Consider the following 14,480-nt stretch of genomic DNA (forward strand, 5'->3'; position numbering starts at 1 on the left):
TATATCTAACTGTATCTATATATACTCTATATCTGACTGGTCGCATTCGAGTACCGGTAAAACCTTTTTGATAGTTTGAAAGTTATTTGTTGGTCATCAGCTCCTTTCACTAGTAGTTTTACAGCCGCTTCAACTCTTCTCAGAATTGAAAATTTAACAGCATCGGAAAAGTTATATAACTCGGAGAAACATGAGTTCAACACGATTTGTGTATGAGTACTACACTACTTACTAAGCATACACTGACGAAAGAGAAGAGTGTTTTTTTAATTAAAAATATGCTTCTCTTATTTCAATATATTAGATAAAATAAAGACATCTTTAATAGGAGTTTATGGAGATGTATGAAAGTACTTCAAAAGTACGAATATTCATAGAAATAAGGTTTTTTCGGTGGCAGGAAACTTGAATCACCCGGGAGAAAAATAAAACAGAAAATACTTATTTACTTATTTTATTAAGTTTTATAAATCTTCCACTAGACTTTATGTCACGTAAGAAATTACAGATTAGTTTCAAATCTTACATCGTTTTACGGATCAAACAAAAATTATTGAAAATCAAAGTACGTTTTGCTAGTTTTAAACATTACATAAAAATACAAAAAATAATTTAAAAAATAACAAAATGATATTTTGCGGCCAAAAACGTGAATAAGGTAAATTTTAAAAAAACGGTGTTGGTAATCACTCAACGTTGAACAATTCATTGCTCTTGTATTACTGTTTTGAAGGGCTAAATTATTCAGTCTAAATTGGAGGAGTTTAAGAAGAACAAAGTTTATAACAATACCTCCAATTATCCTAGCCTTGACTTTCCAAAAATTCACGTTTTTCACCGTAATATACCACCACTAAAATATGAAAAAAACCGAAAAACAACGAGACCTATAGCTTAATAATTTAAAAAACTTAGTTTTAAATATTATAACAAAAAATGGTAAAAACCAGTAGTCTTTAAACTAAAACGGCATTTCCATCAACTTTTAAATTATTTATTCCAGTAGAACCGACACTTAATTCTGATTTGTCAGTTACTACCACTGACTCGGATTCTTTTTCATTAACTATATCCTCACTTTCAAGTTTACTATCGGATTCGACATTCTCATCTAAAACATTATTATCATTTTTTACAACAGGATTATTTGAAACCACGTTGGTCTCTGTATTTGAAAGATTGGTTGGTTCAGAAACATTATCAGTGTGATTACTAGATTCAACAGTTTCCTCCTCACTCACCTTACTTTTTTTATTTTCTGATTTCTGATCGATTTCGTCAACTTCATCAGCCATTAGACTAAAACGCCTCTTTTTTAAACTTACATCAGATTTTTTAGATTCTGAGCCGGATAACTTAAGATCGTTGTACTGTTTCAGTGTTAACATAAAGTCCTCTTCTGAGTCTGATTTGAGTGTAACTGTAGCAGATGTATTATTAGCCACTCTCATGAATTTACTTGTAAGTTCTTCATTGTCAGTAAGGTCTTTGTCTGAATTAGAAGCAACACTGATTCTGTCATTATCAGTTATGTCCAAAATGCATTCTTTGTCATCATTATCCACTTTACTGCACTCATTTTCCAAATCAGGGCTACTAATTACTTTCTCCTTTGTGGTGGTTTCAGACTCTTCCCTACTATTTTGTGTACCATTAGGTTTTATTATTGCAGTGCTACTTTTTAAGCTCTCAAAAATACTATCGTTGTTTTGTTTGATATCCTCTACATAACTCTTTTTACACTCAATTTCATCATCAGAATCCACTTCTTGGGGTGTAATTTGTAAAGGATTATCATCGTCAATATCTAATATGTCGGCAAATGTGGACCCAGAATTCTTTACTGCAGATTTCCGAACTGAATTTTCGTTTGCAATAGAAACACAATCTGTGATAATTTCATTAAGGTCCTCATTGAAAGTAACACTTTTTCTTGTCTTAGAAATATTTAAGGTTTCTTCAGGCATCATTTTTCTGCTCGCCTTGGTTGGTGTAGATGACCTGGATAATAAATAATTTTCATCAGATAGAGATTCAAATTTATGTTTTTCACTAAGGCTTTCAAGCGTTTTTAAGTCAATCTTGGCAATTTTAACGATTAATTCCTTTTTAATTACTGAAAAATTCATATTCCTTCTTGGCTTTGTTACCCTGCCAGCAGAGACCTGAAAATGAAAACGGTCTTTATTTATATTTGTTAATGTGTGGAATAGAGTAGCTACATATGAGACTAATTTTACTATTTTCGTTTTGTGTTTCAAATATTTCCATTGGAAGTAATGATAATCGGAATAATAATTTATTGCAAGGCTTTGTAATTTAAAATGAATGGAGTTTTCACGTTCTTAATTGGTATTTTTTCTGTATATTTAAGCATAATAATATTTTATGTCATATTAACGTACACAATCACGTTCAACGAACGATGACATTTTAAGATATTTTGAGATTGACAATAATTGTAACTTGTTTCAATTATTGCTCGACATTCTTAACTTTTAATAATTTATTCGAAACAGTACGGCTAGATTACAAAGAAGCCTACCGAATTATCAACGAAACGTCAGCAATTGTGACTACGAGTAACAGCCTAACGCAGGCTTAATTCAAACGTATTTTATCCAAAGAAATTGTTAGAGCTATAAAAATTACAACTGAAATTAATATTGGACCTAATCAACTGATTTCTATTCAACTTAGTAAGAAAATCAATCCACCTTTCTTGCATCCCAAGAAGGGTAAAGAAAGCTTAATTTTAAAAAATTAGGTATTTAAGAAAATTAAAGTGAATATGGAATCAATTTCCTATTGCTTATAGCGAAAGAGGTGAGTGAATATTTGCTGTAACGATTGGTCAAAAACCATTATATCAATTTTTTTAATATTACTCTTGTGTTTCGTGTGATAGTACAAAACTATTTAATTATCAATGTACTTAAACGTAATCAAATAAGACAACAAAATAAGAAAACTTTTTGAATGTTAAACGTTTTACAGTGTAAAGACCATCTTCAGAGCTGCTCTGTGACAAGAAGCAAAAAGATTATGAAGTAACTCAATATAAACAAATTTAACAAAATTACTTACTTCTCAAAGAACACACAGAAAAGACCATACATAAAGAGGAACTAATAAGACTTGAACTGACGTAAAAAGAATTTAAAACAACGGAAAATAATCAGATTAAGGAATTAGAATGCAAATGTAATATCAGCACAATGGAGCTTTCGCACATTTCGCTCTTCAGGTCAAGCAATATTGGGACGAAGAATTTCCAGGACTATGGATTGGTCGCGGTGGTCTTATTAGTTGGCCGCCAAGTTCTCCAGACCTCACACCAGTGGACTATTATTTGTGGGGCTGCTTTAAAAAAGAGGTGTACAAAGTGAACTCTGAAGGCCCTATGCATTAGAAATGCGGCAGTGTATTGCAAAGAAAGCCATGAATTACTTAAAAAAGCAACGGGCACTTTGCAGACGAAGTAGAATGTGTTTAGTGCTTAATGGCGGTATTTTTCAACATTTCTTCAAACAGCGCTATAATTAAAACTATGTAAATGTAGGATATTTTGTTTGTAATTATGTGATAATTTGAAAATAAATGAGAATCCCATAAGAACATATGGGTTCTTTAAAATTATTTGTTTTTCTTTTGAATGAAGTTAAAATGAAAATTCAAAAATTTAGAGGACAAGAACGTTAAATGACGAACTTTGATCTACTAAAAGCTTTGATTAAAATATTATGTACTTACCCTCTGAATCTTACTTCTGTTTGTACTTCTATTTGCTTTTAGTTTAATCTTGAAAAATGATTTAAAGCTACACTCATTTGGAGATGAATCAGTATCATCAAGGCTTTTTTCAGATTTGATGTTTGCATCAGAAAAATCATATTGAACCAAATTCACAAAAGGGATTTGTTTTGTCAGTTTTTCATCATCTTTATAGATATCCAGAGACAGTCGAGAATATGTTATGGGTTTTAGATTTTTAAGGCTTTTTCCTACTGAGAGTACAGAAGTTTTATTTTTAAATGATCTTCTTTTTTGGGTGCTTGATGATTCTTTTTTTATGGGCTGCTTTACCATAAGATTAGGCTAAAATTTTTGAAAAAAGGATTATTTCAACCTAATACATTCAAACATTTGACTCACATATCTTTTCATAAAATTTACTTTTAGTCTGTCAAGCTGATGCAGATGATGTATACATTGAATACAAGTGGAACAATGCCGGCCTTTCTTTACCTCAATATTTGCTAGAAGGTTATCAAAATTTGTCCAATCACTGATAGAAACTAGATTTTCACTTTCATGACACAAACAGCATTCTCCTGAATCCTCTGAGAATTCTTTAATGTTCTGTTTATATTTATGTACCTGGATAAGGACATCCAAGCAGCACGGACAAGCTTTTAGAGTAGTTTTCGTTTTCTGAAACTAAAAATAATTGATTGTTATAAAAATATAGCATTACCTCTTTAATGTTTTAATAAATAACATTGCCTTCATCAACATTTAACTTACTACCTACATAGCAGGTAATAAATTACCTCCATAATAGGGAATAAATTGTAATAATAACACAGTCAGTAGGATTTTAATTCTTTTTGTGTAATAAGAATATCCATTACTAGAATATTTTTACTCAAAAAAATAAGTAATATAAACTAGTTTAAATAATATACATGTCTGCTTCACTTAGGTCTTGGGTGTAAAATGAATGTATTAATTTATAATAACAAAACTCAGTACCTAGTTAAAAAGAGCGCGACAGCACTTTCTTAACTTCAAAACAAATTGAAAGTGCTCTACTAGACCAACAGGCAATAAAAAGGTAAAAGCTTTAAATGTCAGCACATTCAGTCTTTTGAACAAACTCTTTATTTGCCATATTATAATCTGAATTTTACAATTGTACTTTTCTTGTAAATGACATAATGACATACTTATGTACATTCAAACACAATTTCAACCATTAAACCGGAGGTTATACAATTTGGTAAAATAAGTCAAAATCAAAAAATATGTATTTCAAAAAAGAATTTAGCAAATGTAGTCAAAAATATATAATCAAAAAATTTTAAATTCTAAGAACACTAAATAAAAAAAACTAAGTTATAATGTTTATATTATTACCCCATAAGAGTACTGTATACAAAGACCACTACCTTGGGCACCCTAGATGTTAAAGCAATATCATGATATAAAGATTGTTCCACCTTTATCCTCACATGTATGCAGAGAGAATCCAAGAGAACATAGTTATAGTAATGATTGGTTTTTTACTTTATCACATGTCTTTGCACAATCTGTCATAACAAGTTATATTTTGTTGTTGATTGCTTCCACAACTGATGTGAAAATTCATGGCTGTTTGTCATAAGTTCTCTGCCTTTTTTACTTATGTTCTGTTTCATATTTATAGTGGCTTTGCTAAGAAGATTATATGTGTCATGTGAATTTCACATGAAGTTCATATAAAGAAGAAAATGGCATTCACAGATAACATGTCACAAGTTTCTGCTCACTTGGATAGTTTCTGGATTTAATTATATTTAGATCAAATGTAGGTGTATGAGAGAATTAAAGTTGGGTTTTCATCAAACTTAATACTTTTAAACTAAGACAAGAAAGAAATTAGTGTGTAGTTTAAAACATGTTGAGCCAAACTTGGATTTTCAACTGTTCCATATTTCACATGAGCTACCTGTTGTCTAAATTTGATAGACCATTCTTAGACCTAAGTTTTTAGCCTTTCCCTAGCCCTACCAAAGCCTTTTGTCAAGATAGGATTTCACTGCCATGAAAGTTTGCTTATTTTTATCTTTTTGAAATGTGGGAGAGTTTTTAAGATGTCAAGAAATGTAATTTTGTTTAATATCTTGGAATAGTCAAGTTGATACTTAAATAAGAACACTTGTGAGAAATATTTTCCTTTGATTAAGGGATTGCATATGAAACAGTTTAAGTAAATCTTAAATAATGCTTGACAAAGTTTTCATGATGACTTTTAAAGTAAAGCAGCTTTAAAAAGCTCCTTGGAATACTCTCAAAGGTGAGTTGTGACCAGACTATCAAGGCATAAATAAAGGAAAGAAAAAAGAAAAGACATTTTACAGTAGCTCCATTATTAAATTCACAGCTTAGCCTGGAGATAAAGCCAAATGTCTTGACTATGGACTATGTCTATGACTAGGATATTATGAATTCATAGGTCAAGGATAGTTTTCTGTCAAATGTCACTCCAAGATCCTGAAAAGAGTCTGGCCTACATATTCATACATTATTTATATAGTATGGGATTAGGATTTGTTTTTAATAAGTATAACTTGACACTTGTCAATAGTCAAAGACATTTTGTTATTGTTGCACCAGGTAATTAGAGTATGACGTACCCCTGATGTTTTTTATAGGTATTGACTTCAATGCTACTGAGGAAAACAAACTGTAATCATTCTGATAGCCATAAACTCAACAACAACTGTCAGATAAACCAAATAGCTTAAGCTTATACAATAGAATCTATGAATCTAATTTGTCAAATGCTTTTAACAGATCTGTATAGATATCAACAAGGACTTCAAGTTGTGATGAGTTATATAGATTTTCAGCTATAATCTGTGTGGTAATTACCAGGTTAGTTGCTGTGGAGGGATCTTTTAAGAAACCATATTGCAAAAAAGATGTTTTCTACTTAATGAAAAAATCTTTTTTCTACTTGAGAAATTCTACTGTGTACTAGTGTCTCAAGGTATTTTAAGAAGTTGTTAATAATTGTTATAGGTCTATTATTACTAATATCTGCCTTATTGCTTTTTTGTGAATAGGGCTTTTAAGCCCTTCCTATTAGTGGGAATAGAGTATAAAAGTAGAGTGTAAGATTAAAGAGATTTGTAACAGCAGCAACAAGTGCATAAGCACAGTCTTTTATTATTTATTTATAAATGGGCAAACCCCAATTCTCAACAGTAATAGAATTTAAGTAACATACATCACATACAGAAACACAGAAAATAATTCAGTAATAATAATTAATAACTTCTAACTAATATTTACTAAAATTTATATAACATGAATATTGATTAATTGAAGTAGCTCTGAAGCTCCAGATTTGCCATGTAGAATATTGTAAAAAAAGATAAGATCCCTTCTCTTATGGCCCATAGTGATAGCATCATATTTTGCATATTAAGTAAATTCAATTTATATGATAATTGTTTTAAAACTGTATGTTCAACTAGTTGAAGAGCATCAATATGTACCCCATAGAAAGGAGAATATAAAGAGGAAGCATACTCCAGATGAGGACAGACCAATGTACAAAAATACTTTTAAAGTGCAGTATTTGTAAAGTATTGAGTACAAACAAAACCAAGTATCTGGAGAGCCCTATTAATAAAAATGGCTGGCTTGTATTGAGATTGACACCCAAATCTCTAAAAACAGAAGTTCCTCCAAGAATATATAGCGACCAATAATGTAGTTGAAATCAATACTGATTCTAGAATGAGAATTGTCATAATTCTACATTTAGCTGGATTAAGTTTCATTCCATTTCTTCATGCACCAAACTACTAAATTATTTAGATCCTATTGTAACTTTTCAAAATCATCATGGGATTTGAGTAGAAGTCAATTCTTAAAATGGAGTGGCTGTAATAAAACGGATTAGGAAGAGCGAGAAGAATTTTCGCCACAAATGCAAATACTAATCTTTTGTCAAGAGTTATGCATTTTGATTAGTTCATCATCATCAGACTCATACACTACATACTGTGAGACAGCTAAGTGAGACAGTAATTTCTAAAAACTGGAATGAGATAATATGTATATTTAGAAGATAAATCACCATATTATAAATTCTCACATTATCTATTAAAGTTTTCAAAATGAATACATTAGAAAAAAAAACTATAATTAACAAAAATGAAATTAATGTGTGCTCAAATATTTAAATAAAAAAAAAGATTTCAGAAGACTTAATTATACTACTAGTGGGCATACAATACCTTGTTTGTATCAATGCAACCCTCCATTATCTCACATAACAAATTCATAATGTCTTCAGCTTGAGGAGGTACAACAATTTTTGTGCTGTTTAAGCACAAAACACAGATTCCTCTGGATATCTCCATAATTTATGTATGTAAAGTTATGAAACAGATATTAAATTTAAGCAATTAAAAAACTACAATATCGCATCTTTAGAAAAAAACGCGGCAAATAGAAAAAAGCGGTTTTTCCAATTTTTCCATCGAAGCCGCAACTTCCGGAACCAGGTTGAGAAAGTTTGTGTTTTATTCTATTATTGTTTAAATAAAATCTGAAGTTGACAAGTTGACAAAGAATATGGCGGATGGTTCACAAGTTGAAAATTGAGCAATTCGCTATAGCGAATTCTGACGTCGCGTCGCTGCGACTTTAAGCGCAACTACGGCGACGGTGATCGCCGGGTTCGACTTCGCACTGGATTATATATATATAGTTTATTTAGTCAAAAAAAAACAAGATTTACTTAATAATTACAATATTACAGTTAAAAAAAATTGAATAACTAATAAACACTATACAATTAGCACAAACATAATATGTATATTATACAAACAAAAACGAAACACAAACCAGATAAAACAACATGAAATTTTTTTAGAAATAAGTGTTTTGTTTTGATTTCTATTGGAAACATATTTTATTTGTTTATAATATTAAAAAATAATGAATTGTGAGCATATTCTGGAGAAACTTTAGGTATATAAAAATTATTTTTCTATCGCGTGTTATTATCATTTATTTCGGAAGAGAATGTGACTTTACTAACAAATACTGTGGAGCATGTCCAATTTTATTCTTATGGACAAATTTCAACGTATTGACTAGATCTTTTATTGGGATCAATTTTATTTTACCTAGTATGATGCGCATGGCCCTATTTTTCAACTTTTGAAGTCCGGCAACTCATTTTGTTTTAATAATATTTATGCACTAGAACAATAATTAAAGTGAGGCAGGATAAGTACATTGTAAATAGTTTTTTGTCCATAAGCTTAAGTAAGGTCAATATCTAGATAAATAATAAACCTTATATGAAATCCTTAAGTGGCCATGACCATGACCTTTAAAATTTAAGTCCGATCTATCCATTAAATTTTTTACAATTTAATAATTCTGAGCAAAAAATTAAATCCGATATACTAAACATAGTTAATTATTCCAATGAGCATAACTTAAAAATTAACCCTGCTAAATCTAACATCATTTTATATGTCTGTAATTCAGGAATTCTGAGACATCTGAGACACTTATATGAAAGTATAAATATTGAGATTAATGGAGAAAAAATTCCAGTTGTCAATGAAGTAAAAATATTAGGATTGACTTTAGATTCTAACCTTTGTTTTGAGACACACATAAAGAACAAATTAAACACAGGCTATATGCGTCTCAGAAATCTGTACAGATTTAAAAATGTCTTAAAGAGTAAAACCAAATATTATCTCTGCAATAGCCTTATTCTTCCCTTACTCGACTACGGTGATATCGTATATTCTAATTCTATAACATCTGAGCTTTCTAGATCCATACAAAAATTGCAAAATAGCTGTGTAAGATTTTCTTATGGCGCTGCCTATCGGGAGCATATCACACCTTATTCAAACATATATTCTATTTTAAATATGGAAAGGAGAAGAAAATTACACATATATGCCTTTATATATAAAATAATAAAGTCGGGTCAACCCCCTTATTAAAATAAGTTATTTACTACTCTCTCGCATTTAGACAATACTCGTAATGCTGGAAGTTTTAGAATACCTCAACATAGAACTTCCACAAGTCATTTTCGGTTGTCGGAGTTACAATGTGGAATAACTTGCCAAATAATATTAAAGATTTGCCACTTAATAAATTTTACACCAAAGTTAAGCAAATTCTTCTCGACTCCCAACGAGATGCCTAGTAGTATGTATAACATAAACTGCAAAATCAACTAAGACCAAAGATAAGCTGGCCTGTTTGATATTTCTTTTGTAGTTCTCTTTTGTCTATTCTTGTTGCCTTCCATCGCATGCCAGCCAATTTGCTTTGCCATTTTAGTTTCTGCCCTTTTTAGTTTTAGTTTGGCTCTTGTTTAGGTTAATTAGGAATTTTTTTTTGTGTTTATTTATAATCTTTTCAGTTTTAATATGATGGTTTGTAATGTCATTTTCTTGTTAGGGCCTGTTTCAAGCAATTGCGCTATCGGTTTTATATAATCGCGAAGCAGTTCCTTTTACCAAAAATTGTCAAATTTTATTTTCTCATATAATTATATTTATAACTATTTTTTTTTGGTAATAAACTTTTTTTGATTTTTGATTTTTTTAATTTTGATATGCCTAAGTTTTTAATTTTTTTTTACACATTCTATCGAATGTTCCCCTATTTTTATATTTAACTGTGCTGGTAAGTGTCTGTAAAAACTTTCCTCAGCTATTATAATATATTTTGTTTAAGAGATTTTAACCTTCAAATTAAAATTACACCACTCATAGACCGATTTTAAAATATCGTTTTTGATATTCACTTTTCTTTGGATTTGGCCGTGTTCAGTGTCAGATAAATCAGATTTGAAGGAAATACAAAGAAAGTATCCTTTTTCGAATAAACTTGACTCATCGTGTTGACCGTTATCTCGTTTTCTGAAATTTCCTCGATCTTGGCCACGTAAAGGCGGTCCCGTTTATTTGTTTTAAATTTCACAATAACAAAGTCACCCACGTTTTAGACCATCTGGTTCGCTTTTGATGCACTCGACGACTTCCTCTGATCTCTCAGAGTCTGGATCTGAATCCTCGGCATCGTCAACTTCACGACCACTCTTGCTTTCTGGCTTGTCAGATTACATAATTGGAGTCGATTTGACATCATTAGTGGTGGTGCTTTTACCTGTCAGGATATTAACTTTCTTGCCCCGTTTCGGTGCTTGACTGTATCCGCTTTTAAGTTCGTCAAATCTTTCTATAAGCACATCCCTCCATCGGCTCCATATCTTCAGTAGAACGTTTTATCCAAAACTGCGTTGGGATTGACGGACACTATACCACGCGCCTTGGACCCCGCCAAAGCGTTAGACTGTAGATCTATCTTCAAGATCCTCTATTGTTTTTTTAACATTCTTGGGAAGGACACCCCTGTTCCGCAGTTTCTTCCTTTCTAGATTTTTCCTGCACGATGCTTTTGCAAGGGGCATGTAGCATATGCGTATCAACCAAAGTTTTCTTTTTTAACTTTACAAATATTTGTCACGTTTCAATGTCTCCATTTTCTCTGTAAGTTAACTAGATGCTTGGAATTCATAGTATTTGATTAAATTGACATTAGACATTAGAGAAAACAAAATAAACTTTCAAACTCAGATATTACTTGCGCTGTATTACCGATAAATTGTAAAATTTGGGTTTTTATTAGAATAATTGCAAGAAAAAATTTAAAAACGAATTTCGACTTATGCATGTTTAGTTTAAAATATTCAAAATTGGGTTAGCTATCATCCTAAATTCTAATAATATCATCATCCTAATCATAAAGAATTGCACCTACCTTCGAGACATCCTGTATATTGTGGTACTAGTAGTATATTTTGTAAAAACTCGATAAACTTCTGGTATTCTAAAAGGTAGGAGATTTCAATAGATAGAAAGTTAGGGTAAAAAGCAAAATCTTAATCCTCTTTTAGGAAAAATGTTACTGATTTTATTTGTAATCATATTTTAAAATACATTGGAAAATTTAACTTAAAAGTTAATGTTTATGAAGCTTTTACTTACCATGCAAATGGCTTTCATAGAAATATTACAATAGAGATCTTGATTGAGTTGTGCTTAAATACCTTGAAAATTTCTTATTCAGAAAAAACCCTTAATTCGAAGTTTCGACAAAAATGCGTAACTTAGTTTACACAGATTAAATGGTTAGTACCCGAACCCCTTGAAGTTAAATCACCCGGCTTTTATTGAGTTCAAATGTCCCGCGTTTTTCTCCTGGTTTTTGACATCTATTCTGTCAATACTTTTGAATATAACCTATCACTGAAAAAGCTTCTATGTCTCGACATATAGATGGTGATAAAAACACGAAATTATCTCCTCGAGACTACTAAGCATCTGATATATCATATAAAATTTCGCAATTTTTTATAGTTTGGCTTGGCTTTGCAGTAGTATATCTACTGCTAAGCCAAGCCAAAATGAAAACACGAAAAGTTACGGTAAAAAGGATATTACCGTAGCACATGCCACTAATAAAAAATGGAACGTTTATAAAACTGACATTTTATTGCCAAGGGTAACTTTATAGTTAAAGTTAAAGCTAACTTTTGAAAATTATTTATAATACAGGCCGTTATTTTTCTTACTCTACGCTTTATAACTTAGGCGAATTTCTTATTCGAAAGTATATATTTCGACTGGCATTCCTTCCTTCAATTTGTACGCACCTTTACGTGGCAAGTTATAACATAACGAATGTAGCACTCGAAGCGGCGAAACGCTTGTGTCTGAAATCACCTTAACACTGAGATTGTACGTAACATGTAGGTTATGTATCCTCACGTACATAATACATAACCTAGTTGACTGTTTACTTATTTAATTTTGTATATGTTTTATTATACCTCTTACCGCTACTAAATTTATATTTTGTGTTAATTATTATTGTGCAGCAAAAACATATTTTATTTAGTCGAAGTAAAAGTAATGCAAAAACCATCAGAACACTACCGTATTCAAAATTATTATATTGTCCTGGAATGCCAGTCCCAAGCATCTCCTTATGAAATAAAAAGAAACTATCAAAGACTTATAAAGGAGCACCATCCTGACAAGGGGGCTTCTAACTCAGATAAATTTTTGTTAATAAATGAGGCATATCAAGTCCTAAAAGATTCACAAAAGCGAAAGGACTATGATGCTCTTTTACTTCAGGATGCTTGCTCGGAATATGGGTTAATCTATAGAGAATTAAAGAAAAGTGAAGTACAATTAGATGGTGAAGGAACTGCTCTGTTCCCTTGCAGATGTGGAAGCCATTTTGAAATACAAAAGGAACACCTTGATGAGGAAGAATGTGTTATTGAATGTGGTGAATGTTCGAACTCAATATTGATCCGGTAGTGGATTCTTAATTTTACGAGCTAAATTAAGTTTTAGATGTAAGCTAAGAAGTAATATTTCTAATAAATTATTTCCTGGTTTTTATACATACAAAATCCTTTTTTTTCTTTCTTTTCTTACAACATTTTTGATGATAAAAGAGACCGCAAAATAGATTACTGTTGGAGGGAATTGTAGAATATCATAGAAAGTACCTTGCAATAATGTGTTCTTAATAAAAAAAGTAAGTCTTGTATTAATAGCTCATCTAATTAAATCTATACATTTAAATAGAAAAAGTGTCACATTCATACAAGATATACTAATAAACTCAAAACTGATAACGTTCCATAAGCAATAAATCAAGGTCAATTGCAATATTAAACATAATGTAAATTTGGCATAAGTATATGTCAGTGTGAAAAAACTCACCAGTCCGCATATTATTTCATGATATTGGTTGGTCATACCTATCCTCCCTTAATCCTAAAAGCATGATTATCAATAGTTCAAACTTTGGTCAATCGCAGATAGCCTAATTCCACCATGAGATAGACGAAGACAATACAAAATAGCCCTCTAATATATCTGTCTCTATAATATGTTGCCTTCACCTTTTTCATGATGTTTTCAGTATTCAGTATACATGAGATGTATAGAGACAGATCTCTTATTCTTGTATTTCAATCAATACATATCAAAAAGAAACTTCAGTCACTGAGAAAAAAAATTTACTAATACATAAAGTAAAAATAATTACAGGATAGTCCATCAAAAACTTACTGCAAAGCATCATAGAGTGAAAAAAGAACTTTTCGGAAGATGAGATGCAAAAAACAGAGCAAAACCTTTAATCCTTTAAGTGGGAGTGTCTGCAAAATGATCCTTCATTAAAAAGTATTTGTAATTTCCTATACGTTCCTGTGTGGGTTTTGAAAACTGGTCCACTCTTATATGGAGCCTCAAAAATAGATCTGTTTTTGGATTTTTCTATCTATAATTATAATATTTTTATAATAATAGTAATAATAATAATAATAATAATAATTTTTCTACCTATAATGCATTTGGCATGTTTTTGATGGGCTTACATTGTTCCACTGTCTAAATTGGTCATAAAATACATACTTTTTATAAAATGAAGCACAGAACCTGACAATTTTTATGTTTTAAATCTGGGGATAAATCTGAATGATGTGCTTTTTGCATATATAATATTATATACAAGTATATTATGTTTTTTTTTTTTACATTTGATGCCAAAATACCAGCATCTCTGATAATTTTTTTCTAATATTAGGTGAATTTTCCCAAGGTCTGTAAACAAGTAACAACAAATCATTATCA

General features: G+C 30.7%; 1 protein-coding gene across 3 annotated transcripts; it reads right to left on the bottom strand.

The window, feature by feature from the left end:
• Positions 1-438: 438 nt before the first annotated feature.
• LOC126741477 (uncharacterized) lies at positions 439-8,329 on the bottom strand. Of its 3 annotated transcripts, XM_050447894.1 has the most exons (5): positions 8,013-8,327; positions 4,156-4,440; positions 3,754-4,098; positions 1,242-2,165; positions 439-1,111 (listed from the first exon to the last, which is right to left on the bottom strand). In XM_050447894.1, the coding sequence occupies exons 1-5, from the start codon at positions 8,136-8,138 to the stop codon at positions 1,067-1,069; spliced, it is 1,725 nt and encodes a 574-aa protein (XP_050303851.1). In that variant the 5' UTR covers positions 8,139-8,327; the 3' UTR covers positions 439-1,066. The 3 variants fall into 3 exon arrangements, with proteins under 3 accessions (XP_050303851.1, XP_050303850.1, XP_050303849.1); XM_050447893.1 differs by having other exon boundaries at positions 439-2,165; positions 4,249-4,440; positions 8,013-8,329; XM_050447892.1 differs by having other exon boundaries at positions 439-2,165; positions 8,013-8,326.
• Between the last annotated feature and the right edge of the window lie 6,151 nt (positions 8,330-14,480).

The sequence above is a fragment of the Anthonomus grandis genome, chromosome 10 (genome assembly GCF_022605725.1).
Source record: "Anthonomus grandis grandis chromosome 10, icAntGran1.3, whole genome shotgun sequence".
Taxonomy (NCBI): domain Eukaryota; kingdom Metazoa; phylum Arthropoda; class Insecta; order Coleoptera; family Curculionidae; genus Anthonomus; species Anthonomus grandis.

Excerpts from the sequence above, each read along its gene's own strand:
- LOC126741477 (XM_050447892.1), bottom strand. The coding sequence starts at position 8,138 with ATGGAGATATCCAGAGGAATCTGTGTTTTGTGCTTAAACAGCACAAAA. Across the intron at positions 4,441-8,012 it reads GTTGCATTGATACAAACAAG|TTTCAGAAAACGAAAACTAC; the intron begins GTATTGTATGCC and ends AATTATTTTTAG. Across the intron at positions 2,166-3,753 it reads ACAGAAGTAAGATTCAGAGG|GTCTCTGCTGGCAGGGTAAC; the intron begins GTAAGTACATAA and ends TTTCATTTTCAG.